The sequence below is a fragment of the Microtus oregoni genome, unplaced genomic scaffold (genome assembly GCF_018167655.1).
Source record: "Microtus oregoni isolate MIOR12 unplaced genomic scaffold, Mior012 000008F_ref0000371, whole genome shotgun sequence".
NCBI classification, from domain to species: Eukaryota; Metazoa; Chordata; class Mammalia; order Rodentia; family Cricetidae; genus Microtus; species Microtus oregoni.
Genome location: NW_024543067.1, coordinates 12,033,563 through 12,061,429, shown reverse-complemented (window position 1 = coordinate 12,061,429; position 27,867 = coordinate 12,033,563). Strand labels below are relative to the sequence as shown.

At 41.5% G+C, this 27,867-nt stretch overlaps 1 protein-coding gene across 1 annotated transcript; it reads left to right on the top strand.

Moving 5' to 3' along the window:
* Nucleotides 1-4,148: 4,148 nt before the first annotated feature.
* On the top strand, nucleotides 4,149-26,116 carry LOC121451976 (short-chain dehydrogenase/reductase family 16C member 6). Its single transcript, XM_041657820.1, has 6 exons — nucleotides 4,149-4,469; nucleotides 10,694-10,825; nucleotides 14,006-14,105; nucleotides 14,511-14,655; nucleotides 23,939-24,064; nucleotides 25,993-26,116. The coding sequence occupies exons 1-6, from the start codon at nucleotides 4,149-4,151 to the stop codon at nucleotides 26,114-26,116; spliced, it is 948 nt and encodes a 315-aa protein (XP_041513754.1).
* Nucleotides 26,117-27,867: the final 1,751 nt, after the last annotated feature.

Below are 27,867 nucleotides of genomic sequence, written 5' to 3'. Positions count from 1 at the left end.
TAGCAGGGAGGAACAACACAGGGGAAGAGTATATAGGAAATCATTCTGAACAATTTTCCTATAGCCTAAAATGTACATTTTAATAAAGCAAAGAAAAACCATTCTATAATTCACAATCCCAGAGAACCTAGACAACAAAGAGGATCCTAAGAGAGGCATACATGGATCTAATCTACATAGCAAGTAGAAAAAGACAAGATCTCCTGAGTAAATTGGTAGTGTGGGGATCATGGGAGAGGGTAGAAGGGAAGGGGGAGAAAGGGAGGGGAGCAGAGAAAAAGATAAAGCTCAATAAAAACAATTTAAAAATATACAGTTTAAAGAACCATTATGGGAAAGATTGTAGGGATACCTGTTACCCAAGAACTATCTTCCTGAGTTTTAATGATGAAACGCTGGAAAGTTGGACTTTGTGATAGAGAAACCTAGTCCTTCACCTTGGGACTGAATCTATCCCACTGCCAATGATAGCATCAACACTGGACATCATGGTGTGCAGCAAGAAACAGTTCAGCATGAGATATTTCCTTGCCAAAGAAGTATTTCGTAGGAATGTAGTAAAGCCCCTAAATGTAACTTGGACTTTGCAAGAGACCCATAGAATGAAAATCTAAGTAACTAATGCATGGGAAAAGAAAATCAGAGAATGTGAGCCATTCTACAACAATGCCTGCTGATTCTATAAAAAATCTTCTCAATAAATTTGAATTCATTAGGGCAGAGCCCTTTTAGGCAAAAGGTACTAAAGATACAACCAAATGCAGCACATACCTGTAATTAATATTCAGGTCAGGTGAGGACACTTGAATGTGGATTACTAGCAGGTGCTGATATGTTGTTGAAGAAGGCTGCTCTTTAATTTTCTGACCACCATGACTTGAAATAATCACACAGAAACTATATTATTTAAAACACTGCTTGGCCAGTAGCTTAAGTGTATTTCTGGCTAGCTCTTATATCATAAATTAACCCACTTCTATTAACCTGTGTATCACTATATGGCTGTGGCTTACCAGCAAGGTTCTGGTGCATCTGTCTCTGGCAGAGGCTAATTGGCTTCTCGTTGACTCTGCCTTCTTTTCCCAGGATTTAGTTTAGTTTTCCTGCCTAGCTTTATTCTGTTAAGCCACTGGCCAGAAAAAGCTTTTTTATTAACCAATGGCAATAAAACATATTTACAGTAGGCAGAGGAGATTTCCATGTCAATATGTATTTAATTTTATTAGGGCTAATAATTGTATTGGCTATGTGATATGCTCTCCTTGTTAGAAGACACTTGAGTATACCCAGAACACCACCATGACCTCTAAAGGTTACTTACAAGTAATTCTGCCAGAGAGATAGAGGAAAAGCAGATGCAGTAAAATGTTTGGTCCAGTTGCTTGAGCTAAGTATATGTTTTTGGGATGTTTATGTGACTTTTTCTCAAGTTTTGTGACTGCTAGAAAAATTTCATAATAAAGAACTGGAGGGGGTAAAAATGTATTCTGACCATCCAATTGTTTAAATGAGTCAGCAATTTTATTCATATTTACCTTAATAACCAAGGACATGTTTGCATTCTGGGCAGAAATGTTTTGGGGGATGCATGAAGGCCTGACGACAGAGGTGCAGTGATACCAGGGGGAAAGATAACCAAGCAGAAAGGTGAGGTATTCCCTTACAAAGCTTACAGAGCTCTGCAAAGCTATATGGTGTGCATGCTTATTTATTGGAGAAAAGCTGTTGCACGCAAAGGCACATCCTTCACCCCAGGCTATTTTGACAGCTGAATTTACAAGATATGGGCCAAATATTGCAGCACTGAAAATATGGAGGAAGCAATAGGTACATTCCCAAGGTTGAAGTTTCTGGGACAGGTACTAGACAGATGTCAAAATGTGGGAGGAGCCATCAAACAAATCCACATGAAGCACAGCTTCCAGCTATGGCACAACGTTTGCTTCATCTTCTCTGAGGACACCTTTGCCATCTGTCTTAGGATTTCTGTTGTGATAAAAATAACATGATCATAAGCAATTTGGGGAGGAAGGGGGCTTGTTTTGCTTACACTTCCACATCACAGTCTCTCACTAAAGTAAATCAGGGCAGGAACCTGGAGGCAGGAGCTGATGTGGAGGCAGTGGAGAGACTGCTTACTGGCTTGTTCCTTGTGGCTGGCTCAGCTTGCTATCTAATAGCGCCCAGAATCACCAGCCCAGGGACGGCACCACTCAGAGTGAAGCTGGGCACGCCCACCTTGTTCACCAGTCAAGAAAATCCACCACAGGCTTTGCCACCAGCCAGTCTGGTGGGAATACTTTCTCAACTGAGGTTTCCTCTTCCAAAATGACTCTAGCATGTGGCATGTTGACATAAAACTAGCCAGCACATGATCTGAATGCAATATTTATCAGAGTGTAATTAAATCCTTTGGTCTCAACACACGATGTATATCATTGTTAAGAGCTGTTTTTCTCAGTATGACTGAGTGAATTTCCTGAATGGGACCATGAGTTGGCATTTACTATCTCCAATGGCTCATTATTATTCCTTTCTAGTAGATTTCCCTTGCTTTCTGTGACCTTTGTCAAGCTAAGGAGAACATGAGATGAAGAAAGGGGGAAAATACCCAGGGAATTTGGGGACATACTTGCAGGACTTGCATGGACTAGTTGACACCCCTTGAACCACTGCATTTGGCTTGTGTATGCCACAACATATGCATACAAGAACCCATAATTTTTCTCTTACGAGGATCTCACACTTACCAACAGACAGAAAAGAAAATGCGACTTAGGTGAATTCCTATACAAACCCCTCTTTCACGTTCTCTTGGTCAGTTTTATCGTGTAGGCCCAGCTGCAAACCCCAGAGATGTTTCTCGGGTGCTGTTATTGACCAAGTATATGGACGGATGGCTGCAGATCTGATGTCATCATCAAAGAGGAGTTTCTGAAGGGGACTGGAACTCTCTTGGCAGTACATTTGCAGCCGGCAAAATTCCCTTTTTACCCTTTATATTTGCTGTTCTGTTGCATGTGGCATCCTGGGGATGTCAGTAGTGTGCTTACCTCACAGATGTGGACAGAAGAAAAGTATCAAAAATCAGGAAAAGATGACCAAATATAAAATCACCTAACTTTTTTTTAAAAGTGGCTGTAGGCCACTTTTAGGCCAAGAACAGCCTATCAGCCTATTCCCGTTGTAAATACCTGGAGAGAACAGTTAGGCAGACTTATGTTCTTGATTAGCTACCTGAGTGACAACCCCCTTCCAATGAAAGTACTTGATATTTGCATACTTGGCTTGTTCCTCTCAAAAATTATTAAAACAAGCAGGTGAAAAGACATGGAAACTTTGATTGCTTTGTTTTTTGTTTTGCTTTTTTTTTTTTTTTTTTTTTTTTTTTTTTGTCAACTTAACACAAGCCGGTGGCATCTGGGAAAAGTGAGCCTCCGTTGAAAAAACTGCCTCAATCACATTGGTCTATAGGTAAGTTTGAGAGGCATTTATTTTCTTGATTAGTGATTGATGTGGGAGAGCCCAGCCCAGCCCACTATGGGTGGTGCCACCCCTGGGCATAGATTGTATAAGAAAGCAGGCTGAGCAAACCATGGTAAGTAAACCAGTAAGCAGCACCCTCCACGGTCTCTGCTTCAGTTTCTGCCTCAAGTTCTTACCTTTAACTCCTGTTCTGACTTCCCTTCGTGACGAAGAGTAAGCTGTAAGGTAAATAAAATCCTTTCTTTCCCAAAGTTATTTTTAGTCATGGTCTTTATCGTGGCAATAGAAAACTGGGACAATACAGTAGGAAATGACTGGACCAAGTGTCCAAAGTCTTAGTGTACTAGACTTTGTGCCCTTACCTGCAGAGCTCCTCTTATCATCTGGGGCCTACCTATCAATCAGATCACCTGGAAAAGAAATCCTATAAATTAAGATGTTTCTTGTTAATATAAAATGCTCTCATAATCCTTGTTCATGTAATTCCCAACCCAGCAGTTTTGACAATTTCTGCTAAGGCACATAATCTGAAAATAATGTCTCAAATAGAAAGCCTTTGCCCTCAGAGATGCCCCCACTATAGTGTCGCTGTTGAAATGAAATAAATGGTTTTGTGCTTGCTTTTCCCCTCAGGAGGACACCACTTTCTTAAATCAACCAGCATGAACGCAGTGGCAGACACAGCCGTGTTTTTTGCAAAGTTTCTATATTACTTTTTAGAATCGTTAGTTTTCAAGGTAATTCCTAAAAAGAAAAAGGATGTTGCTGGAGAAATTGTCCTTATCACAGGAGCCGGAAGTGGACTCGGACGGCTACTGGCCATGCATTTTGCCAGCCACGGGGCCATTCTAGTTCTCTGGGATATTAATCAAGAAGGCAACATGGAAACATGTAGACTGGCCAAAGAAAAGGGCGGCGTGAAAGTCTTTACCTACCAGTGTGACTGCAGCAACAGGAAAGAGGTCTACAGGGTCGCCGATCAGGTGAGCTTATTGCTGCTCTTTGCTTTCATTCTGAGAAAACTGCTTCCAGCCTGTGCTCAAACCGGAGGGAGCAATCTGTTAGGGGTTCTTCTGAAGATCCTTGAGTACTTCCGGTTTAATTCTCTTTGCCTTAAGTGTGACTCCACGGCCTCCAAAAGCAGCATAGACGGAAACAGGGGGAGTAGGGCTCGGCTCGGCTCCAGAGCCCAGCACCGACGGACTGATTCGCTTAGTAGCTTACTTACTTCAGAGCCCCGTCCTGCCTGGTGGCTTTGCTCAGTGATTCACCCGACCTCCTCGGTCGGTAGACACTCTGACAAGCCCCAGCTCCTCTTCTTTAGTTGTGCAACTTTTACCAAATTATTCACCTTTCTACACCCCTGTTTCCACATCCATGAGTTGAAAGCTAGTGGCTGGCAGCATCACACTCAGCTTTAGCTTCCTATTGTCTCAAGGCTTTAATGTCTCTGAAATCCCCTCCCCTCTTACGGCTAAACTACCTGCCATATTGTGTGTTTTGGACATGGTATAGGGAGTATAAGGAAGAATCACTCAGCATACGGGAGTTCTTCTCACACTTCACCTACTGGCATGGTCTGACTTCTCGTGGGATGTTCCACTTTACCCACAGTTCCCTTGGCAGGCACAGCGCAGCACACAGGGAACCACCAAATGGAAACATTGGTGTGGCAGGAAGCAGGAGAAGGGAAACTGGAGGCAGACGCCTTTATTATTGTTTCCACAGAAAAGAGCAGAAAAGCTACTTACTAAGTGGATCGTTTGAACAATTTCAAAGGGCTCTAGGGCATAGGGTCATCTTGGTGATTCTCGCATGATTGAGGTACGTGTATCAGTAACCTAAACCGTGGTAATCCCTGTGAAGGGAAGCGGTCGGACATACAGGATTAATGGCTTTCTCAAAAGGGTTAATGTACCCGTTTCTAGCCAGAGTCACAAACAAGCAAAAACAAAAGAACAAATAAACCTCGCAAGTATATTACCTTTATCGTGTTAGTTACTATTTTAAACCGTTTGTGCCCGTAACAACTCAGTTAATCAACGCACCTCAGCCTTCTGAAATGTGTGTTGCTCCCATTGTTCCTGCTAAACAAGATGCTAAAGTCAAGGAACCCTGAACATACAGCTCACCCAAGAGCACGAGGCAGAAATTGGTGAGAGACAGTCCTAGCCAGGCAGTTGGTACATACAGTGTGAGCACAGCATCTCCAGGGATTGCTGTGCATCCAGTTTCTATTTGTGGCATTCATTTTTTGATTTATTAAAACTTAATTATCGAGTTACCACACCCTGATACATTATCAACCTCTCTCTTCATGCTTCTTTGCTTTTCTTTTTCCTCTTTCTTTGTTTAGGGACCCACAGGTTTTGGGTTTGTGTAACTCACTGATAGCGAATAACATTGTAGGTATTGTAGCTCCCTGGATTCAGGGAAAGTCAAGGTTGGTCCTCATTTTGAAAAAGGGAAAGAAACGTGGCAGGAAGAGCTCCCAGCAGAATGCATTTGGGGTGAGCTTAATGTGATCTGTTTTTTCAGGACCAGACAACAGTCAGATGAGGGTGCCTGGAAAGGCCTTTGCCCCTATCTCTGATCATATATAAACTTCACAACAAAGCAAGTACTATGATTTTGCTACTTTGTCAATAATGAAACAGAGGCAGGGAGAGCAGCAGGAAATCATGTGTCAGGCATTATAGCTATTAAGTGGCCCTGGAGACCTGCTACTTTGTTGCAGGAGCATCTTCAGAGAACTGTAAACAGTGAGGGCATTCCCCAGCCTCCCCTATACTGAAAAGCACTCTCATCCCATGCACCACCACCCCAGTCCCCTACAAAGCATTCTGGCCTGGTTAAAATTCTCTTGGTGTCCAGCAGGAAAGCATCCTAAAAATTTGAAAATATTTGCCATTGGAATATATCTGAAATGTTTCTTCTTTGCCACAACCTTATATGTGTCATTTTTCTAAGTTTATCACGCTATCCTGTTTTGGGCTTATTTGTTAGTTATCAAGTACTGGGAAACCCAAACCCTTTATCTGTAAGACTTTAACAAGTGGCAGACATCATCCTCACCCTTGCAATAGTTCACATTCAGCATGGCAGCACGCCAACGGGCCTATTAATTAGCTTTCCGCAATTCCATCATGCAAAGTTAACATTCAATCAAACATAGCACACATGCTTGTAGTCCCATCATTGGGAAGGTTGGGGAAGGAAGTTTGTGAGTTCAGGGAAGGATGAGGCAATAATGTCGGTGAGGAAGAAGAGTAAATTTATGTAAAGGCAGGTATTGCGTGTGCCTCAAGATTGGGCGTGAATCCATGCTCCTCTCAGCAGTGAGTCTTTAGGCAGGTTCTTAGTTTCCTGTAGCCTATTTTCTCACCAATGGACTAGAATAATGCCTTCCAAAATGTCTTCCCAAAGTAGAGTAAAAATTAAATCCCATAATCTAGACAATCCTCCTCCTGCCATAGTGTCCCTCAGAGGCAAGACTTTCCCTTGGAGTGACCTGAGTGACCATTCATTGCCTGAATATTTAGAGATTTTACACAAAAGACTTTACCTCCTTCGACCCTTTGCTTTGGCCAGGCATCCCTCTCTAGTCTAGGATTGAGCCCTTGTTTACTCTCTTAGTCCCACTAAACCAGTAAGAGGTCCTTGGTCTCTCATGGATATTTCCTTAGGCCTACGTGCTTCCAAAACACAGAGGTCTAATCCCAACAAGTCGGCATTATTAAGTCTCCCTTTAACAACCCAGCCCCACTTACCTACATCAACAGCAGTGTTTCCCCATCTGTCCAAAGCAGCTCCAACTGGTAGGCTTAGCATACAGCATGGACCAGGAGTAGAAAAGTCAGGGTAGGCAGCACCTCTTGTCTGGAGGGAAAAAAGAGTCGTCGCCAAAAGATTTGTTTCAGGATATTAAAAAGATGTATCAAGTTTTTCAGTCATTGCTTAACCTGTTTTATACTTGGTCCCAGCATCAGCTTTGTCCCTGTGACCTTCAAAGTTATAATCTGAGACAGCATGGTAGGAGAGAGAGACAGTTTGCTTAGTATTTCCTGGAGCGTGCTTTACTCCAAACAGGACTCAGGTGTTTACTGGGTTTTAGTAAGCAGGTGAAGTGGTCTATTGGGTGGTAGGGAACGAAAGCTTGTAAAAACACAGTAGAAGATAGCATTTAGATTAGAGGTAGTCTTTAGGGCGGAGTGCATAGCATCGCCAAACTCTCTGGGCACTAGACCAAACACATCATTGAATGGGATGTCTTCATCCCAAGTACTGACTTGACCTACTCAAACGGGAGCTAGGGAAGCGGTTCAGGCATCCACATGCGCACAGTAAGCCTAAGGGCTGCAAGAATGGACATGCTCAGAGACACACAGGCAGAGAGTGTCCCCACACTTCACGGCCACTAAAGACCAGCAGAAAAGAAAACCAGAAGAACAGAAATGCAAGAAAGGAAACGGTCTGTGCTAGGTGTGTGGGCCACTGGCTGTTTTCCCAACTACCCAGGAAGCAATAGTGAGAGGATCACAGCCTCAGATCCTGACTGGGCTACAAAGCAAGAGCAGCCTCAGTTGAAGCCACTTACTGAAGCCTCGAAGTAAGAGGGCTAGCAAAAGGTTTGGGAGTAGATTGCTTAGCTAACATGCACAAGACCCGGGATTTAATCCTTAGTTTGAAAAAGAGAAAGAAGAAAGAGGGAGAGGGAGATGATTGCTGCCCTGTATAGCAGGCCATTTTATTAAGGAAATCATATTACCGGGTTTATCATGACTCATGACTTCAGTCCATGGTGACTGAACCACGGAGGCCTGTCAGGAGGCAGCAGTTCACCACAGGGAGCACAGGGCACAGCAACCTTCCTGCTTACCGTGTGGCCAGGAGTGGAAGAGCAATACCACACCCCATAATCCCCACTGAAAATCCCTCCAAGGACTGAAACGCCCCACCAGATCTCACATCTCAAAACCTCCCTCATGTTCCAAGAGCACCGAGTCTCAGGGAACTGCATCCAAGATGGAGCAAACAAGAAGGGGGACGTAAAAACACTTCTGGGGTCTTGGAAATATGTTTTCTTTAAAGTAGAGGTTACATTGGTATATGAATTGAACAAAATTCATCCAACTTGATACTTAAATGGTGCATTTTTGTAATGTAATAAAAGTTTATAAACACAGTAAGTTTTTGCTGTTTTGTGGGTTTTTCTTTCTTGTTAAAATATAATTATATTATTTCCCCATCCCCTTTCCTTCCTCCAGCCCCTCCAGTGTTTCCCCATTTACTTGTTTCCTTTCAAATTCATGGTCTCTTTCTCTGTCAGTGTTTAATACACGCACGTGCACACACACACACACACATGCACACACACACATATTGGATAACCAATTTGGGGCCTCATCCATGGAGAATAGCATTTCTCCCTCTCTCAGCATTCCTTAGTGGTCTATAGGTTTTTGTTTAGAGGTGGGCCCCATGAGATATCCCCCTTCCCTGTCAGCACATCTGTTGGTGTTGGCCTTGCTCAGGTGTTATGTAGGCAGCCATATTGCTGAGATCTGTCATGGGTGTAGCTTCCCTGTCAAGTCTAGGAGACATAATCTCATATCAGACTTTCTGGTCCTCTGGCTTTTATGATCTTTCTGCTCCCTCTTCCTCACTGTTGCCTGAGCCTTAGGTGTAAGTGGCCCTTTGTCAAGTATCAGCTGGAGCTGGATACCCCACAATCAATAGCTCTCTGTGTTGACCAGTTATGGTTTATTTTGTAATGGTCTCCATCTGTCATAAAGAGAAGTTTCTTTGATGTGGGATGAGAACTTATCTGGAGTTTAAGGATAAATGTTTACAATGCTGTTAGGTATTGCACTGGCTTATTAAGTGAAGGTAGTGAATGCTCCTCAAAGATCCAATATGTCAAAAGCCCCTGGAAATTGTCTAGGTGTCCAGTACCAGGAATGACTGTCTTCCTGCTAAGTGGGCCCTAGGTCTAATTAGACAGCTGTTGATTACTACCAAGATCTGAGTGCCATTGTTGCACCCTTAGGGATATTTTGTCCTGTTGTGGTCCACAGGTGTTACCGTTGGGTAGTAATATTGGCTTCTCCCTCATTTAAGAGCTTTCAAAGCATTTTCCATTACTATGGAAGTAGGTCCTCAAAGAGGGGGATTTAGGGGTGCAGCTCTGTCTCAGATTCTTCAGGTCCTATGTCCGGACTGCATGGTGTCTTCACCAAGGCAGTATAAGTGATATGAAGAAGGAAATGGTAAAAATGAGGGAAGGCTTTAACTGGGTGGAGGACAGGAAGATCAATACAGAAGGAGAGGTATGCAGGATGGAAAAAGTAATACCAAGGATGTTCAAAAAAGCCATAAGGAATTATATTACTTTTTATTTATCTAAAATTACATATAATATTTATGTGTGTGTGTGTGTGTGTATAAACATATATAGTTAAATGAAGTTAAGTCACTAGGGCTGACAATGCTTCTAGCAAGAGTTGTAGAGTTCCTAACAAAAACCCCAGTACCAGACATGAGAAATCTTTTAAAAGTTGTTCATCCAAGGAATCTAAGAGATTCTCAAAACCATATAAGCTATTTCTATGACCTTGGTAGCCTTCCAGAGGAAATCATCTTCTTTAAGCAAAATTCCCAAATTAAAGTATTCTTTTCAAAAAGTATAATTGACCATAAGATTACTTTTAAATTGCTGAAGTTCCTTATGGGAAACAATAACAATGAATAGTTTTAATGAAATAATAGTCAAGTATGGTTGACTATGGAGGTGTGCTCTGAAGGACATATTGCTAAGTGATTTGATAGTAGTGGGGACATCACAGTCTCCTTACCCAAGCAAATATGGCTACAGTGTCACTAGACACTTCAATCTTGTACTTCCTTTATCTGTCAGTGACTAACACCTTGTGAATTCCACAACTGCACTTGAGCAAAATAAGGGAAAATGTGACTGAGGAAAGTAAACATCAAAAATTCAACACTTTGCAGGGTGGTAGTAGTACACGTCTTTAATTCCAGGACTCGGGAGGGAGAGGCAGGCGGGTCTCTGCAAGTTCGAGGCTAGCCTGGTCTACAAATCTAGTTCTAGGACAGGCTCCAAAGCTACAGAGGAACCTTGTCTCAAAAAGTTAAAAAAAAAAATCAACGCTTCAATCAATGTCATGTTTCTCTCATTTCTGGCCAGGTTAGAGAAGAAGTAGGTGATGTCACCATTCTCATTAATAATGCAGGTGTTGTGACAGGGAAGCCCTTCCTTGATATTCCAGACCACATGGTGGAAAGATCATTTCTTGTCAATGCCATCTCTCATTTCTGGGTAAGTCTCTCTTTCGTTTTTATTAGTGAGTCTAAAAATCCCAAGCAATGGTTCAGTCATTCGTCTGGAAATACAGCATTTAGTTGTTTCCTGTTGAAGCAGGTGGTGGAAGCCTCATCCTCCCCAGGCTCATCTACCTAGCCTAGATTAGTTTTTCCTGGTCTTGCCCTACTCCAAATTCTCAGGGACATCTCTAACTGCCTTTGACAATAAAAATGTTCTCTATCTGCTTCCTAATATGGTAACCACTTGAAACACGATTGATGCAAATGAAGAGTTAAACCCTTAAAGTTATGCCCTTTGATAATTATATATAATTTATAATAATTAATGTACATTTAATTAGCCACAAATGCCTAGAGGCTAACGCCTTGGATGGTGCCGCTCTGCAGAGAGGGTAAGAGACAGAAGAAAGCTGGGATTACCTAAGTCCTTTCTACTGAGGGGGATTACACTTGTTATAATACAAAAATAATTACCAGTAACTGGTGGTGCATGCAGGATGCAGGATGTCCAAGCAACTGAAGCCAGGGCTATGGATAATATGTTTTGCAAGGAGTAGTAGGGCCTCAGTCATTTTTGCTTCTGGGAGACCTTGGAATGGATTCGTTTCAAGTCTCCTAATTCCTATTTATTGCAGCTCAAAATTTTTGCAAGATTTATAGTCTTAATAACGTTTGCCTTCTTTAGTCACCAGGAAGTGGTATGAAATGACACTGGAGCCCGCAAATTTATTTCAGTTGATAGTAACGAAACAGCTAACACGGTGTTTACAAATTTAGAGTTCCCATAAACATTTCTACAAGCTGTTGGTTTCCTTACCTGCATCGGCATCCTAAGCGCTTACCTTGGTTGATGGTCAGTACCACGTTGGTAGGTGGAACTAGGGTCCACACACTCCCAGTAACATCACAGACCGAGAAACCACCCTGGATTCCCTTCTTCTCTTTGACACTGTCTTGCCTGTTGTACAACTCAGGCTCAAGTACAAGTCTCTCCACCCTCTATGCCAGCCGTCCAGGCCATCTCTTCCCTTTACTGGCAGCTTATCACAGTTTCCCATCTCCAGCACCGGTGCCTTCTAACCTATCTTCGTACGGAAGCAAGTTGGTATTTCTGCTGTATTAATCAAACAATCTCATACAACACATAACTCAAACAACCCTCATTCAAAGGGCACCAAACACATTGAGAGTGGAGTACACTTCCATAGCATAGATTGTAAACCCCAGCAAGACATGGTAATGGCCTCTTATCTGCCTCCCAGTTCTCACCTTCATTTTCTGCTCATGTTCCATTTACTCCTGAAATCCTGACTAAAGCCTAGTCAAACTCTCCTCAGGGGGTCTTGGCATGAGCTGTTCTCTCTGGCAAGATTCTTCTTTCTCCTGCCTTGCATCTTTCTGGCCTCCTGTAATCATTGATATTGTACTTTTATATTGTGTGCAAGTACAGTTGTGGCCTTAACTTGTTCACACAATTAACAGTGAAAGGAATTGATAAACAAACATAAGCCACTGTGGTGTGTATTATCAAATTTAGATGTGATTCTGAGCAACCAACAGAACCAGGGAATCCACTTCCATCCAAAACTAGGGAGAGCCATCACTCATTCCTAAAATTTGAGAGGCTCAGTATTTGGTGTATTTCTCCCTTGCCCTGGATTCATCTGCTCCAAAGTTTCATGGCTCACTTTTAAAACTAAAATTAAAATCCTGGTACTGATCTTCATGGGAATGTATTAGGACAGTTTCTTGTGGGCTGGAGAGATTGCTCAATGGTTAAGAGCTCTTGGTGCTCCTGAAGGAGATCTAGGGTCAATTCACAGCACCCACATCAGGTAGCCTTTTCCATAGGACCCCACACCCATTTCTGTTCTCTGTGGGTAGCTTCATGCAGGTGGTACACACACACACAGACACACACACACTCAGTATACATACACATTCACGCTGTGCTGATTAGTTCTCGTCAACTTGACACAACCTAGACATAGCTGGGGAAGAGGAAACCTCAATAGAGACAACGCCTCCATCAAGTTGGCCTGTGGACAAGTCTGTGGATCATTTCCTTGATTAACGAAAGATGTGGGCGGACCCAACCCACTGTGAGTGACAAACGCTACACCTAAGCAGGCCACCCTGGGTTACATAAGAAAGCAGGCCAATTGAACTATGGGATGGGAAACAAGCCGGTAAGCCACAATCATTCATGGCCTCTGCATGGGGTGCAGCCTCCAGGATCCTGCCTTGCGTTCCTGCCCTTTCCCCCTTTCATAAAGACTACGGACTATAAGAGACAAAATTCCCCCACTATGTAAGAGTAGCATAGTGTTTATCAGAGCAATAGAAAGTAAATGAGGTTATACATGAAGACACACAGACACTAAATGCATGCATACATACATACATACATAATTTTTAAAAATCTTTTTAAAGAAAACATCCTGGTGTGCTACAAGTCATACCATTATTTCTGCCTTATTACCACAATTTTTATAAATAATTTATGAACGGAGTCTGGGAAAAAAAGAGCCTGTTATTGGGGTTGGGTAAAGAACATGAAACTTCCCTGAGAGAATATATGAGGAACGGGAGGAAAGAAAGAAAGGGTATTTGTGACATGGGGATATTGCTTAAAGATAATTACCAAAACACACCAAATAAAGGTTACCAATACATGCTATGTTGGTCCTGGTAGCTCCAGAGCGGCCTTCCTATCAGCAGCTGCAAAGCTCGCACTTGAATCCTCTTCCTCTAGCAATTGCTCCCATTTCTGCTACTTCCTGAACATGAAGGCAAATTGTGTTGATAGTAAAGTCTGGAAGTTAAGTGTGATTGATTTTAATGCAAATTGTCAAAATTATACAAAGAACTCTGAGTACTTAAAAATTGCTACAATTTATAGGAACCCAACTAGTGTCAGGTTAATTTAACCAAAAGCTCATTTGTTTAAATTAGTAAGGTATACTTCAAAGGAAAAGAAAACATGCACTATTTATTATATCTGAATGCATAATAAACTCTAATTCCCTCAGTAACAGTGACTCTATGCTTCCTACTTTTGTGCTGCCATGGAATTTAACACCCCATGAGTATTAGATAAAAGTTCAATGAGTGGACTAATAAGTTCATCAAATACTGAAAATAATTAATCAACTAATGTGTTTCTATTTCCCAGACTTGTAAGGCCTTTCTTCCTGCCATGATTAAAGCTGACCATGGTCACCTGGTCTGCGTTTCAAGCATAGCAGGACTAGTGGGTACTAATATGCTCTCAGGTGCGTATTTCCATTTACCACACATTCTTCCACTGCCCTGGGAACCCCGTGGGCCCTTTCAGAATGCAGAGAAGCTCTGCCTGCCCTAAACAGAACTCCTGAAGCATTCAACCCTACAAGAAGGTTTAAGAAGGCCAGGGGCACTTCTTCCCATTCATGTACCTTTGAAAAACACATAAACTGATGTGTGGGGCGAGGGGGTGCGCACATGCAAGTGCATGCACACACACACGCTTATTAGTTCATTGGTAGTCTTGGCTTAAGAGAAACTGAAAAGATTTCAGTGTTTTTATTGGCCACACTAGGTATGGAGTTACTCTGTCCTCAGTAATGAGCCAGAAAAGAAGAAAAGGTTTATTTTTAAATAATTATGAAAATTTTCCAAGCTGTATCATTTTATTTCAGATTATTCTTCAAGCAAATTTGCAGCCTTTGGCTTGGCTGAGTCCCTCTTCTTTGAATTAACTATGCTACAAAAATCTAAAGTAAAAAGCACCATCGTTTGCCCATATTTCATCAAAACTGGAATGTTTGAAGGTTGTGAAACCAAGTAAGTGCTCTCTTTCGGCAATCTTTACTTTCCCATAATTTTAAGATATAACAGAAGTTGGCAGTGAGAAATTACTAAGATTGCTTTGTTTTATTGATGAAATAATTCTCTTCCTATATAAAATATTAAATTGTAGATACCCCCAAATAAACGGTTTTGAAAGGATTGTTCCCATAGACAGGAAAGGTTGCAAGGTGATTTTTATATGAAGATAAGATCTATCTAGAATAACTTGAACTAAAATGCCAATGCAGCGTGAAGACGTTTGCACAGGGAGCACCGTGAGGCTATTGTCATTGTTAGGAAATGTACTGACATGATCCATAGTAAGAGGGGCATCTGTGCTTAGAGAAAGACAGAGAGCCAGCCAAAAGACCATGAGGATATTCTGAGTCCACAGAGGCTATGAAATTAAGTGAAAAACTCCAAAACAGGAGGTAAAGCGTTGAAAGTACAGGGACGGGGGGAGTTTCAACCTAAAGGTTTGTTTATTAAGCTGCTTAAAGCTGTAAGGATAATCATTTCAAATTTCTACAGCTTGATAAAGAACATACCAGGGTTGAGAAGACTGATCAAGTAATTTTTTTTCAAAATCCCATAATAACCCTGCTAGGCCATGACATTAGTGGCGCCATACCTTACCAGTCTCTACGTAGTGGCCTCTTCAGTGGGCATGGTAACTAAGCAACAAGTTAGTCACCTTTCCTCAGCCCCTGCGAGAGAAGAGCTGTTCTCCACAGGCTACCAACAGGCAGTCCTTGTCAAATATACCTCCACAGTTCTGTACAGTAGACACCTTCCATGAACTATGCTGAAAGAGTAGCCTCATCCAGACAGGGCTTGTTCCTCTGACACCAACTGTCTTGAGTGTGGAAGCTCTGGAGAAGCCTTTGACAAGGAGGCAGCTCCTGTTTCTAGAGTGGCAGCTTGTTCCAGAGCCCCCAGTATCCTTAGCTGTTGGACATTAGCTCCCATGTCTTGAAGTCTCCTTCAGATTTTCGGTAGACTTACCAAAGAGATGATATTGGTAGACCTTGCCTTCCTGGGCTCTGGGTTATGGAAAATCCATATAGGATGGTGACCCCAACTGTCACCTCCAGTTCCTTCCACCCTCTTCCAGAATAAAATTAATCGAATCGAACAGAATTAGTCAGGAAAAAGCAAGGACCCTCGTGCTGTGCTCTGTAGCAGAGGTTCTACAAGGAGAAAGCAAAAGCTAATCTCAAAAAAAAAGGCATCTTTTTTCCTGTGGACCTGGCTCCGGTTAGACAGGAACACTGATTAGAATATTTTTTAAGAATAGCATAACCACTTAACCACTTAGCAACTTTTGGAACTGGGTGTGATGTGATAACAGCAGAAACAACCAGAGAGTTCACTGGCACATCAGTGAAGAAGCTAGGACAAACATGCTGGCTGGGGCTAGGAAGGGAAGAACTTGCTGCGTGAGAATGGGGAAGAGAGCTCAGATCCCTACCACCCACCTACATGGCCAGAGTGACAGCAGGGACCTGCAACCCCAGAGCCAGGTGGTAGAAAACTGGATCCTGGGGACTTGCTAGCCAGTCAGCCTGTCTGAAATAGCAAGCCCCGGGTTCAGTGAGAAATCACATCTCAGAAGAATGCATAAGACTGAAAGGCAATTAAGAAGGACATCCTGGTGTCAACCTTTGGCTCCCACAAGCCCTCATGTTTATGCTCGCGTGCACACACACACACACGCACACTCACACACGTGTACACACATGCACAAATGCACACATGCACACATATACACACACACGGATACACACTCAAGATTTTTGGTTAAAACCACAGTCACCAGTGACACTTGACAGCTAGGAAAACTTTGTTATACTTGAAATTCCTTTCTCTGAAAATGACATCAAAATTACACATTGACAGCATTCAGTCAGAAGAGACAGACTTCCCTGAACTAACCAATAAAGCCATTAAACAAATACACAAACATGTACAACAGGCCCTACAGGAGAGTACTGTCCAGTGCCATTGACGTATCTGGAGTGCTGCTGCGTTTATTTGTTTATTTGGGGAATAATCCCATGATGTAGCTCGTGTCAGCCACAACTAGTTGTGCAGCCTGTAGTTTCAGAAACTGCTCAAAATCAGTCTGAACTAGCGGACCTACAGACATCGTTATTAGATGCCATAGATAGAGAAATCACAAAAACAATGAGCCCTCATTTTGAAAATCTTTACGCCACCGAACTTTCTGAAATTATTGTCCAGCCGCTTCAGAAGGAACACCACCAAGTGTCGTTTATAATGAATGAACGGCAGAATTCAGGTTCCAGAGTGACATCATCCAGAGCTTGAATTTGGCGCCACTGTGGTCAGCTCCTGACTTTGTTAAGGATGTCTGAAGTGTGTTAGAAGGCAGATCATCCCCACCCAGTCCTTCTCTTTTATCCCTCTGTGGACCATGTAGGGGGCAACTGGGAGAAAAACATCAGAAACTTTGGGAATCTGGACAGAATTGGGAACAGCAAGTAAATCACCTTCCTAATGCGTTTGAAAAGGCTGGCTTGTCGTTAAGATTTCAAGAGACTGTCACATAGCATGAAAGGCAGCAAGTACAATGATTACAGTGTATTAGCCATAGTGGCCTCTTTTCTCAAGGCAGTTTAAACACACGGGAGACTCCACCCTCCAGAAGAGATGAGTGTAGTTATGTGACAAGGTGTCTCTGGGGACTGCCATTCCAAGCACCAGATAAGAAGCTAAAAATTAAAATTCTGTTAGTGTGTAAAATGAGTATTAAAGAAACAGTGGATTTTCATCAACTGTTTACCCGGGATGACTCAACAACTGCAGGTCACTCTTCAACTAAAATTAAGGTTATTCTAGAGCAGTTTGCTAAACCAGACTGGTTCCTAGACAAAGTAATAGTCATGTCATCATGGAACCAGTAAATGGATCTTTTAAATGAAGTGAAGGCAAGCTGTCCATTTGATTCCAAATATTGGAATATTGTCTTCATATCTCAAAGTCTTTGTTATTATAAGTAAGGTTTAGTCATGATAGTACGCGTCATTAGAAATTTTCTAAAACCTCAGTGAGCTCCAAGAAAGACAAGCACTTGGTGTTCCACACACAGATATGGCATAGCCAAAGTACTGAAAAACAAAACAAGAGATAACCTGATGCGCAGCAGGAAGAAAAGCGTTTCTCCATAAGAAAGCCACCTGAAGTTCAATTGACAGCTGAACTTCCAGCAGAAACAGTGAAAAGCACAAAGGACTTCAGATGGCACAGTCAGGAAAGTAAAAGAGAAATCAACCACGGATCTTTTTCAGCAAAACCATGTTGCAAAAATGAAGACCACTAAAAACAGAGTCCATCCTCCACCCTACAAGAAACAGAAAAGGAAGGTCTCCAAGGTACAGCAGGTGAGAGCAGAGAATAAGCAGGTTCACATGAGAAGACCATCAAAATTCATCAGAGAGATAACTGTAAAGGGCAATGGAGATATGTGTCTTTTTCCTTTCTCATAAACAACATGTACTGAATAGCATTGGTGCAAACTCAAGTAGGATGAGTGGGAACAAAGCGACATTGGACATAGAAAATGCTAGCAGGTAGAAAAGGCCACCATGGAGGGACTCTGCAATACGTGCCAGGTCTCCTTTGTCCCTTCGCCTTCTTCAAAACACAGAACTTACAAAGTAGTAACTGCAATGTTGCAATAGATATGCACGATTATATGCTAAAGTATTTCTCTAATAATATTATTGTAGCATAAAGGAAGGAAAAGTAATGTAGCTATGTAGGAGCAAAATTTCTGTATCACACCAAAATTAAGGGGATATATACCAAAAAAATGGATTCTGCTAAATTAAGATGTATAGTCTATACCTCAGAAAAACTGATAGCAAATAACTTCAGAAATAAAATTTTAAGATAAATAAAATAAATGATAAAATAAAATTAAAAGATGCCCTTGCTAACAAAAGGCCCCAGTCAAGCAGGAATAGATGCTGACAGTCACTCTGTTCAACAAAAACAGAGTGCACACTTGTGCTGAGTATAAACAATGGAGTGCACACTTGTGCTGAACATGCTTCAGACATTGCCCAGAAGGAAGCATCTGCCTGGCTATAAAGTACCGCCAACAAAAAATTAAAAGAATAAAGTCATGTGAAGTAGACTGTCTAGCTAAAATTGAATAAAATTATAAATCAAAACAAAAGATAACTTGAGAAATTTCCAAATATGTTGAAATACACATACAAACTTTTATGAGGTTCAACTATTCAGGAACATTTATAATTGTAAGTGATTATATAAAAATATTGGGTTAATACTTCATCTTCTCCCTTCAGACACTGTACAAACTAAGGTCACAATGAATCCAGTGCAAACAGAACTAGTAAATCTCACTATAGAAATAGACTGGAATAGGAAATCAGAGAAAAGTGATTCATCCAAAAGCTGGCTTGTTAAAAAGATTACTAAAATGAATGAACCTCTGGCTATGCTAGCAAACGGAGCCAAGAGAAGACTCGCTCAAGCTGGAAGCAAGAGCTAAGCGAGAACACCATCACTGCCATTCCAAATGGGAAAAGGGCAGAAGGAAAAGTATGGGAACTCCCACACGCAAGCCAGATGTCGCTGATGCAAGGGCAAACTGCCTGGCAGAACTGACTTGAGGGAAATACTGAATTAGTAACCTAGAAGGTTCCCAAATACCAACAGTCAATCAAGATGACCTCCTGGGGGGCTTATACCAAGCATCGGACGAATTAAACACCCGAATTCTGAACAGTTACTGAAATCAGACAGAAATCAGACATTCTACAGCTCACTCACTAAATGTAATATTACCCTGATGCCAAAGTCAGACAAAGCACCTCAAGAACATAAAATTAAAGATCAACACCTCCTACAAACTAAACAAGAAGTCCTGGAAAAGAGACCAGCAAACCAATACAGTACCATCCAATGAGAGACGTGTACCGTGATCAGAGGGGATATATCCTCAGGATGCTAGGTTAGGGTCGTATTTTAGATAATTTCACATATGCATCATATCAATATCACGGAAAAGGCATCCACAAGATCCAGCCCCTTCTGTGACAGCACACAAGACTGAAAAGCATTCAAGAAACAAGAAATAGAAGGGAACTGCTTCAACCAGAGGCGTGACATCCGTGAAGAAGTCACAGGTTGGCTTGTATTCAGTGCCGAAAGCATTGCTTTGCCCCTAAGATCAAGAATAAGGCAGGGAAAGTATAGCATGGAGCGGTGGCAGAATGCTTAGCTACCATGTGCAGCGTCCTATTTCCAACTCCAGCACAAAAATATAAAGGACAGAAAGCAAAGCAAGTGTGTGCATACTCATGACATCATATGAAATAAAAGATAAGGAAGTGAAAATGGAGAAGAAAACCTGTTCTGAGATAACATGATATCGCATGTAGAAAACACTAAGGCATACACATGAACACACATGCTGAAGTGCACACACACAAACACATATACAGTTGCAAATATTATGCATAAAACTATTTTGTCTAAGAAGTGAATTGAGCAAGATCAATATACAAAATCAACATAAAAATCAGTTGCTTTTTTATGCATTTGTGATTAACAAGCCCAAAGTGAAATCAGTAAAAAACAATCTCATTTATAATAGCATAACTGTAGCAAAATAGATGGAACAGATTTAACAGAAAGTAATCCATCACACTGTTTTAAAAAAAGTATTTTTAAAACATCTTTGACAGAGATTAAAGCAGACAAAATCAATTCCATGTTCAACGATGGAAAGACAGTACTGTTAAGATTCCATTTCTCCCAGATTCAATGCAATTTCTAGAGGAAACTCAAAAAGCCCCACCCACCCTTGGATGAAGAGCAACAGGCAACCACCCAATGCTGCTGTGAGAGGATAATCAGCTCCTTGAGATGTTCTCCCATACAGAATGGTCAGCCCTAAACCTGTGTACATACAGATATCACTAATAGATTGGTAGATTACATATACATACATGTAAGTATATGATTGTGTGCATATATTATTGTTACATATATATATACATATATATATGTATATATATATATATATATATATATATAACAATAGTAATTACTAGAGAGGCTGTGAACTTAAGAGGAGGCTATTGGAGGTTTACAGAGAGGAGAGGAAGGATGAAAATGATGTAAATACAGTACCCATATATGAAACACTAAAAAATAAAGAGCTCAGACTGACTTCTTTCTAGGAATTACCAAGGTGTTGCTAAAACATACGTAGAGATGCGAAGGACTAGAAAGGTTGACTGAACCTAAGCTACCCTGAATATGCAGAAGGAAGATAAACGAAATCCCCGTTTCCAATGTCAAGCTCAGTAGAAGCTCAGAAACACACAGCGCATGCTCGGACAGGGCAGACTCACAAATCAACAGGATAGACTTGATGGTCAAAGAACTCTTTACACTGAGCCCCCATTAAATTTCAATAGGGGCGTCAGGACAATGCAGTAAAGCAAGGGCGCTTTGACGGTGACCTGGTTCAGCCATGAAAGGCTAGGCTCACAACCGAAATGTCAAAAATAGCAGTTTGTTTTCAACGAACAGGGCAGGGACAACTGGAAAAAAAAAAAAAAAAAAGCAAAGTTGAACTTAAGAACCCCATCACACAAAAGTTGACGGAAGATGTGTGAAAAGTTAGATCATAAACCTCTTTCATAAATGGAAACTGAATTTTTATGGCCTTGGCTTACGTGGCGATCTACCAGCCATGACACCAAAAGTACAAACAGCCACAGAAAACAAACAGATCCATCGAATTTTAAAAGGTTTGTGCTTCAGAGGTAATCGTTAAATGAATTCAGACACTGTGGGGTTTTGTCCATTCGTGTATCTTAGATTTTACATGAATACGTAAAACCGTGTGTGTGTGTGCACACGTGTTCATTCATGCATAGGTGTGGGGAGGGGCACATGCACATGTGTGTGTTTGATCTGAAGGAAGTGAGTCTGTCTGAAGAGAGGAAGTTGAAAATGGGAGGGAGAAGGCAGAAGAGCAGGGGTGACGTAGTGGAGGAGGAGTGTGCTCCAAGTACATTATCCACTTGTCTGAAAATGTCCTCATAAAGCCCAGTATCACATACAATTAATATAGACCAGTTTAAAAACTGACTGAAAAAAAAACTGTGCTTCAAGGGACATCAATAAAGTAAAATAAACAACTCAAAAGAATGAGGGGAAAATGATAAACCCTATAGCTTATTAAGGCCTTCTCTTTAAACCACATAAAGGAAGTTTAGTAACAAATTAGTAAAAAGAAAAATGGCCCAAATTTCACAATTGGAAAATCTCAATAAGCATTTCCCCATGTGTGAGTAGTGACAAATACCCAGTATGCCTTTGCCATCTGTCTCAGGGTTTCTCCTGCTGTGATTAAACTCCGTGACCATAAGCAACTTGTGGAAGGAAGAGTTTCTTTCTCTTAACTTCCATACCACAGTCATTTGTCGGAGACAGTCAGGGCAGGTGCTTGCAGGTAAGGACTGATGCAGAGGCCATGGTGCTGTGCAGCTTACCGGTTTGCTCAACCTGCCTCTTACAGCACCCAGGACCACATCCCTGGGAGGGGCACTACCCAGAGTGAGCTTAGCCCTCCCCCACTGATCATCATCAAGAAAATTTACCACAGGCCAATCCGGTGGAGGCATTTTCTCACCTGAAGTTTCTTTTCCCCAAATGATTCTGGCTTGTTTCAAGTTGCCATAAAGCTAGCTAGCACAATATCTTAGCTATTTTATTTCTAATATTAATTTAAAGCAATATCAGTAAGAACTGGTAATAAAGTGAGCAAATGCTTTTTTAAAATTTTAGATTCACCCATTTTACTTCATATATGAGTGTTTTGCTTGCATGTATGTACATCACGTGTAAGTTACTCTGGTGTCTGAAGGGGTCAGAAGAGGGCATCAGAACCCCTGGAACTGGAGCTTCACAGGTCTGTGAATGACAACATGAGTGCTAGGAACAGAACTCAGTTCCTCTGCAAAAGCAGTGAGTGTTCTTAACCTCGGAAATACTCGCTAGCACCAAGTATATGCTCTTAATGCCAGCTTGTCAAGGTCACACAAGGAATATAAATCCAGGAAACTGCAAAATGGTAGCGACTAAAAGCGATGATGTTAACAATGGATATTATAAGCTTGGCGTACCTACGTACATAAAAACAAAAGAGACATCTCCAGAAAAGAAAGCTCCTTAGTCCGAAAACGACCTTACAGGATGAGATGAAACTGGTCTATAGAACTTATATCTCAGTGTGTTGGCTGCTTAAACTGGAGCACCAGGCACTTTCATGAGTTGTCAAAATCCAGTCATGGAAAAGTGATTGCTTTCTGAAACTCAGCTGAGAGAAACAGTGTCTGAATGTTTATGGTTCAAATGATTGAAAAAATATAAAAACATGAAATATGAAAGAAATACAGAATCTTTGCTTTCAGTTTAGTCTACCACTTCCTATGGCTTCCATAACTCATTTCTCTTAACAATGTAACAATCATCTGTCTAAAACATTGCGCATGCTCAAGATATCGTTTTGGTAAATGATTTTTGCAGTTTTACTTTTAATAACATATGGTTTTGTGTCTATGATAAATTCTGTATGTTTTTGAGGAAGGAAAGGAAAGAATGACACAACACTCTAAAAGTAAATATATGAATTTTTGTATCGTGTGTGTGTGCAAGAGTGTGTGTTGCTTGTGCGTGTTCCTTCGAGGGTGGCTACACATGCACATATGTCCATGGAAGTCTGCGGTTGACGTAAGGAATCATCATGGCCACACTTCCACCTTATCATTGAGGCAGGTTCTCTGAATCCAACCCAAAGCTTGCTGCTCTGACTAGTCTGTTAACCAGCTTGATCCCATCTCAAACTCCTGAGGCTGGCATGACAAGTGGCCTGCCATGCCCACCTTGCCTTTACGTGAGTTCTGGACATCAAACTCTGATCCTCAAGCTAGTGAAGCAAGGACTTGAATCACTGAACCATCTCCCATCTGTAATTTCATCTTTACAATCAGAGCATAAAACAGAAAAGAAGTAAGGACTGGGCATTCACATGAGGCAGTAGTGTTGGCCACGAGAGAAAACACAAGGTAACCCCAAGTATTCGCTCGTCTTTTTACTGTTTGCAGCCATTGTTTCTATTGTAATTCAGTGTCTGAAATCAACCATCAATACTGATCACCACAGGAAAGAGCACTCGGCTGACTCCACCTCTGCCTTCTCTTTCCAGGTATCCGTTTCTGTTACCTCTACTGGATCAGGAGTATGTGGCTCGAAAAATCTTCACTGCTATTTTAGAGGAACAAGTTTTCCTCCTCATACCCAAGTTTGCATATTTTGCATTATTTCTCAAACAGTAAGTTAATGAAGACCTAATCAACCTTTGGTTTGATTGTGAACATGTTGTCTGATCATTGCTACTTTTCTATCTTCAAGGTAGATATCGCTGTTATTTAGCATGATGACCAAGAATTTTACTACTACAAGGGGCAAGTTATTGGACTATTGTGAACTATGTCTTTGTTATTTTAGGTTTTAACTAAATTAAGGAATTATTTAGGCCTTTCAAGAGCACGCTGTATTTGTTCTTACACAGAACCAAACAGCACACACATTCTGGGGTGGGAGACATTGGGGGAAGTTTTAAGGTTGTTTTCTGTTGTTTTGTTCTGTTGGTGATGGTGGTGGTAGCGGTGGTAGGGGTGTGTGTGTGTGTGTGTGTGTGTGTGTGTGTGTGTGTTTCTTTATTCACTTACTTGGCTTCTTTGAGATAATATCACACTGCATATTCCAGGCTTTCAACACCCCTTCCTCAACTTCCCTGATTACTGTATACAACATGACATTCAATTATTTATTGTTGTTTTTTAATATCTGTTTTGTTCAATTAATTTAGTTTATGTGGTATAGAGTTACATTTTTTTGCAATAATGGACAAAAATCCTGATTTTTCCCCCCCTGGGAAAATGCTAAGGTATTTGGTAATTTCTTCATCTCATTCTGTAAAAGAGTTCCTGCAACTTCCTTGAAGGCCAACACGATGCATTCTGGGGTGTCTGTGAGCAGACTCTCACAGGCCCACATCTAGCATGGAGGTAGTTTCTTCCATGTGTTGCCTCCATCCCTGATGGCTATTCAAAAATAGCACATCCCGAGTCTAGAGAGGACAGAGCGTCTGCAAGCTGCAATGGAACTGCTGAAGCTTCCCCGCCAGACCCTTCTCCTGCTGTGTGCACCAGACTGATGGCCCTTGTGAACAGTGCTTGGGATCAGAAGCGCTCAGGGCTTCAGATTTACTCAAATTTGGATAAGTTTATATATAATGAAGTATCTTGGGGATAAAACCTACGTCTAAACAGGTACCCACATGTTTCCTACACACCTCCATACAATCCAAAGGCCATCTGATGACGTGTTTTTATTATGACTTGACATATGTCAGGTTCAGATATTTCCTCTTATGGCATCATGCTGGTGCTTTGAGTTGAGGCATGAGGATTGTGCTCCTGGGAAGTACAGGACAGCCTTTCCTATTTCCACCTACTCATTGCTCTCCCTATTCTTCCTCAGCTGCCCTCACTACTCAGGAAAGCCAACATTCATCACTATGTGACCCATCACACTTGCATGGCCTTCTAGCATCTAACATCTGGACACTTGCCAACTTGTGTGTTCTCTGAAGACACAATTTCTAAGTTCTTTCCTGGTCTACATTTACATCCAGGACAGGGGCTGATAAAGAATAAACATGAAGACATGATTGCTCAGTTAAGTTGAGCAGAGCTGAGCTGATCCAAGCCACAGTGATCCATAATCTAACATTGCTCTGAGCAGCGGTTCTCAGTTGTCCATGTGCGTTAGAACCATCCTCACGTCTCAGACCACTGAGTCACAAATCGTCTTCTTAGGTGGTATGCTTTTATTCTGATGCTTGCTATTCCTGTCTAGCAAATAAGGGTATACTGAGTGAATAAGGAGCCTTCTGATCTCTCCAATGAGCCAATGGATGTAGCATGTGGAGAAACTGGGATTCTTTTTCTAAGCTTGGGGAATGATTCCAGGTGTAGGAAAAGGTGAAAGCATCAGCCATCATCCATGATGTTGATGGCCCTGCACTACGATACAACGGTATCCCTCCATTCATCTGCCCCATTAGTACAGATGCACAACATGGGTCTTGATCTTCCAGACTTTATTTTATTTGCTCTTAGTCTTTGCAAAGAAGTCCTTTCCATGACTTTTGCGAGTCTTAAAGGATCATATGTTTTCTCTGCTTTTCTTTAGAATAATATCTCCAAAAATGATGATTGCCCTGGGTGAGTACCTTGGCATAGACACCTGTATGACGTCATTCCGAGGGAGAGCAAAAGCAGAACTGCAGGCTGGAACAGAAAGGAAACAGCAATAACCCGGGCCTCAGGTGTGGTAATCACACACAGGGATGAGCGGGTACACTGTTTGGAATCCCCCGAGCAGTTAGATCATGCCAGCCTACCTAGAATCACCCAGACTTTCAAAAGTTTGCAGCTTGTTTTCCCAGGAGACACTTTGCATTTGGCTCTTTCCCTTTACTTCTCTCCCCTTAGTTTTTTCCTTCCTTTTCCTCCCCCCTCACACAGGTTCTTAACATGATTGCAGGCTGGATTTGTAGACATAGATCACCATGCTATCTTTTTAAGCGTTTTTATTATCCATCCAGATTCCCATGTAATTCTTCAGTTGGGTAAATAAAAGCATCACAATCTTTCCCGTAAACTCTGATCATACAGATCATATATTTATAAAATGGTAATGCAAAGTGGCCCAAATCTTGTTTAAAAGTAGAATATGAGACACTTTCAGGGGAAAAAAGGTGATTATAAGTAATAAGCTTGTGAATCAGTGTGGTGGACTGATAATTTTTCAATATCCTATTTAAGCATACACATTAATTTTATAGTTAAAAATGTTTACTTCACAAAATGAAGGTTGATTTGTATTCCCTTACTAATCCCTACTAGGTTTTGATGACCATATGAAGACCGTTAAAGGGACTGAAACTGAGCACGCTTATTGGATTTTAGAAAGTCTGTAGCGCCAGTTTTATTTGCATCCCAGTGTGTTGAAGAATTCTTCGCTCTTTCACACCATAAGGAAAACAAACACCTTAGACCCTCTAGACTCTGCTGGCTTAGAAATAAAACGTATTTTTGTAATAGCATCAGGAAATACAGCTTTAATTAATGTGTCTTAATTCAACTTATTTTTCAGACACCTAACATAGGAATTTGCACTTCGTATCTGGCATTTCACTCACAGTCCTAACAATGGCACTTCTGGTGACATCTGGGCTAGGAATGCTTCTTCAACTGGGGTTACTGCATACTGATCTCATTAACCTCTCTTACGTTCAAGGACTAGTGATAGTGAGACCAGAACTGTACATTTCTGCTGCAATGCAATATGCCTTCTGTTAGTGCGAGAACTTAGTGGTAACACCTATCCTTATATTGCCAGGGACATGGTCCTTATACACTTTGGCATCTAAAGCACAGTTTACCCGGAGGCAGGGAAAAAAAGGGCAAGGTTAGCCTAACAGAGGAATAAAACAGTACAGAAAGGACTTCAGTAAGATGTTGGACAGCTTCGGGAGTTTAAAAATGGGCTTGCTTTGTTTTCACTGTGTAGTCTAGGGAGAGTCTTTTTATCCACTAGTTCAATACATTATTTGCCAAGTACCTGCTATGTACGATGCTATAAACAGAGAGATGAGTAAGACACTCACTAAATATAGAACAAGAGCTTTCTGGGAGCTGCTAACCACACACAGACCGGTTTGGTTTGGTTTTGCCCTTTTCCTGGTCAATATTGTTGTTCAACATTGTAGACTTAGAGTATTTGAAATTTCACAGTCTGTTCTCCTGCTTTTTATTTGTATTGACATATTCTGGATGAAACGTTAATAAAACCTTTACCTCTCTGCATGAGAATTGCCTCAACTCCCTAGTTCTACTCCCCTACCAGTGCAGTGAACATTGCCCATCATCTATGTTTCTAAGAACCATGGCTGATAAGGATGCATGGTTTGTAATTTGACAGGGGTGAAAAGTGAACCAGATGCCCCTGATGGGGAAAGACACCACACTCTGGGCTTCCTGGGACGGGAAGGCTCTGCTCACC